A 3,609-nucleotide genomic window follows, 5' to 3' on the forward strand; every position below is an offset into this window, starting at 1 on the left:
GCTGAGTGTCAAAACGCTTCAACAAGTGAAGCTACATTTAAGTTCAAGGGTGAGGCCTACGGAAGAGCGACAACTACAAAAATAAACTATAGAAAATACTGCTCTCCCCTCTGGGCTGGTGCTCCTCCCTCTCACCTCGCTCGGCTTCACGCGGTTCAAACCAAAGCTTTCAGAATCATTGGAATCTCCCGCGATGAGGCCGATTCTGAGGGCCTTTCTCTCTCTCGCCGCAGGCAGGCAGGTTGGTGGTCTTTCTGTCTTCTACCGACTCCTCTCCAGCCTTGCTCCCCCCTGCTCTGTCCCCCAAATATTCCTGCAGGACACACAAGATCTGCCAGCAACTCCATTTCTGGTGAAACTGCCAAAATCACGACTCTCTGTGCTCACCTTCACTCTTTCATTCCCTTTTCTCCCGCCTCTGGACCAAACTCCCCCACTCCCTTCAATCCCACTCCTCCCTCCAGGTCTTTAAAACAGCTGTTCACCACCATCTCTTATCTTCCCCCATCCAAAACCTTGATCTTTTCTACCCCCACTAATTCACCCCAGATCCACCTTGTTTGAAATTCCAACTTCTTTCCTGAAATTCCTAGTAGTGTTCATTTGCTTTATACGGTGTATCCTCCTCCCCAGTCCTCTCCCTTGCACAGATCTGTCGACGTAACTGCTCTCTACTGTTGTGCTTGTCTCTCTCCCCCTCTTTTCTCCCGCTCCCTTCATTGTATGTTTTACGTGTCTGTGCATGTTTTCATGTTTAATGTGTTAGCTCTTACACGAGCCTCGATTCTGCCTACAAAAAAAAAACATTCGCCAAAGCTGCTTGATTTTTGAATGCTGATCTACCCTCGGGGATCGATCCCAAACTCGTTACACAGGAGGTAACGTGGAGCCGCAACTCAGCGGGACACGAACTTGGATCATGCCATCTTGTGTGCAATGTGCCTTTTCGTAAGCGATGGCATCACCGTAAGCGGTGGCAATAAATCAGTGCAATAATTATGGAGAAAATTGTAGAAGCCACTGAGTTTTGTTTTATATGCAACATGAAATGTCGATGTTTGGCATGTAAGAAAGAATAAATCTCTATAACAAAGTCAGAGCAAATCCTTCGAAGGATATTCATTTTTATTTATGAACAAAAAGAAAAGTTTCAAAAAGGTACAGAGTTCAGTGTTCAGATATTTCAAATAAAAGAGCAAAAATGCAGAAACAGCAAGCTCCTTTTAACTGAGCTGTTAGCATGAAGGTGTTTGCCATTTTGAAAGGTACATCCAAAGTGAGCATTTCGTGCTGCAATTCCCTTGTTCTTGGATAATAGGTTTTGTTAACTCGAGGTTGACAAAGGTGGGCCAAACACCATGGGGAGCCAAAGAAAGCTAACATTTCAGGCATTAGCAACTCGTCGGAAGAACACCCGAAACAATTCCATTTTACAATAAGCTCGAAGACAGAAAGCATCGGGTTGCGTTGCTTGCTCCAAGAAACCGTGCAGATCATTACCATCAGCATGGGATTACTGGAGCAAATATCCGAGTTTCTGTTTTGATGGTTCTCTAGGACTTGTGGGGGCCTGGAAGGATAGATAGCTCAGAAGCAAGCGTACTTGCCTGCTGTCTAACCTAGATTTTGATCTCTCCTCTGCTATAAACTGTCACCTTGGTGTTTTCGTAAGCAGGGCGATGCACCGATGTGCGGGCCACCCGTTGCAAGGACATTAAGCCGGAGGATCCGTTTGCCAGCTCTGGTTGTTGGTTGATGTTAAAGACCCCACGGTGTCTGTCGGGAAGAGCAGGCGACTGCACACCTGCACCCTGGCCAAATTCCAAATGCTGGTCGCACTAACTGCTGGGGAAGGCAACAACAAACCACCTAGCCTAACTCAGAAACAGACTGCTTCTGCAGCACCGATGCTCTGTCAAAGGTATGGTACACAGACGATGACATTTACGAGTGGCCTTTTCATACAAAATGGGAATGCCTCTTCAGATACCACCAACCAGTAAGTAGTCCAACAATATCTATTAATGCATCGATACCTGCTCAAACAAATGTACACATGTTGATACGATGAAACGTCTTAAGTCGTTCATTGACCTCATAGACCGTGTGGGAATTGTACCCACGTCTACAGGTCACTCAAATGATTTCTCCTGGCCATCGGCATATTGTAATTCTAAAATGAGAACTACATTCAAGCACACAACGAAGACCAAAAAGAGAAGTGAAGTTAGCCAAGCATAATCGGTCTGCTTTCTAGCGGCATCAACAGGCACGTCCGTGCTCCCCAAAAGGTAAAACAAAGGGAAGGGATTTTTAAAAAGGGAGGGAAAATAGTGTCCTACAAAGCTACTCGATCTCCAGGTAGGTCCGAGCCCAGTACACTGGAATCAAACCAGCAGACTGGAATAAAAAGTGTCAAAACGAACGATCACATTTCACATCCACAGTTCCGGGTACAAGCAGCAAAAGTACCAGGGCTATGCACCACCAGGAAACAATTCAAGCACCAACAGAAATGTGCAGAATTAAAAACGATAGCCACAAGTAAGAGAAAAACAGTTCTCATCGTATATCAAAAGGAAGCGAGATTTATTTATTTTTTCGATTTTTTTTTTTTTTTGGAGAATGCGCAAACGGATTCGCCGAGCAGACACGGCCTCGAGGGACCAAAGAGTTTATAAATGGATAAGATGAGAATCAGTTGGAAAACGTAATCATGGGGAGATGGTAAAATGAGAGACAGAGCACAAGTGTAACGATGGCTGTCGATGCATTGACCAATAATAATAATAACGGGTACCAGAGATGCAAATGTGTTTCATAAAGCTTACCTTTTCATTGTAGTGTGCTTCCCTCTCTCCATCTTGTCTCCCGCTCCCTTTATCTTATGTTTTATGTGTCAGTTTGTCTTTTTGTGATTAATGTTAGCTCTTACACGAGCCTCGATGTTGTGTGTGTATATAAAAAATAAAAATAAAAAAAAATCGTAACAAAATAAGAACACCACAAAAAAGTAAAAACTCAGATTTAAACAACTTGAAACGCGAGACAAAGATGCAGAAATAATTACTCGACATTTTATACTTCACAACTTTCAAATTAATGAAGACAAACATTCCAGAGAACATTAAATCTGTAGACATGAAGAAACATGCAATGACTATCTTAACACGAAAAGGCCATAAAGTTGCCACAACCAACACGTCCATCAACTGACTAGATCAGAACTGGCACCACCGTAGGTCGTTCAGAAAAATTGTCCTGGTGCAACAAGGTAATAGAGAAACGAAAGGGAGTAAGTCTTATTGTGTGCACAACCAAACTCCTGCAGCACAATACTCCCTCAGGTGAAAGACGCACGACTCGAGCCGCGAAGGTAGGAGATGAGTGGTGGCGTTTGGTGGTAAATTGTAAGGTGGGGATGCAGTGATCAGCGCATCCTGTAATCCTGTGTGTTCGAAATCTCACACAGCTGCCCCTTGAATTCCACATCAATGTTGAAGTCCAAGTCCCGCTGCTCCAAAACAATAATGAAGGATATGACAAATATATCAGCATATCTGATGACGGAGCATTCCCAACTGTAAGTAATAATAATAATCGCAAAAG

At 43.8% G+C, this 3,609-nt stretch overlaps 1 protein-coding gene across 1 annotated transcript in view; it reads right to left on the reverse strand.

The window, feature by feature from the left end:
• Window positions 1-1,111: 1,111 nt before the first annotated feature.
• The window catches only part of LOC137424390 (protein arginine N-methyltransferase 1-like), a 44,106-nt gene continuing 41,608 nt past the window's right edge, over window positions 1,112-3,609 (reverse strand). Inside the window, exon 10 of the mRNA XM_068111801.2 lies at window positions 1,112-3,514. Coding sequence (XP_067967902.2) covers window positions 3,431-3,514 — 84 coding nt within the window. The 3' untranslated portion in view covers window positions 1,112-3,430. The remainder of the gene's footprint in view (window positions 3,515-3,609) is intronic.

Source organism: Myxine glutinosa, chromosome 1, assembly GCF_964187855.1.
Source record: "Myxine glutinosa chromosome 1, kmMyxGlut1.1, whole genome shotgun sequence".
NCBI classification, from domain to species: Eukaryota; Metazoa; Chordata; class Myxini; order Myxiniformes; family Myxinidae; genus Myxine; species Myxine glutinosa.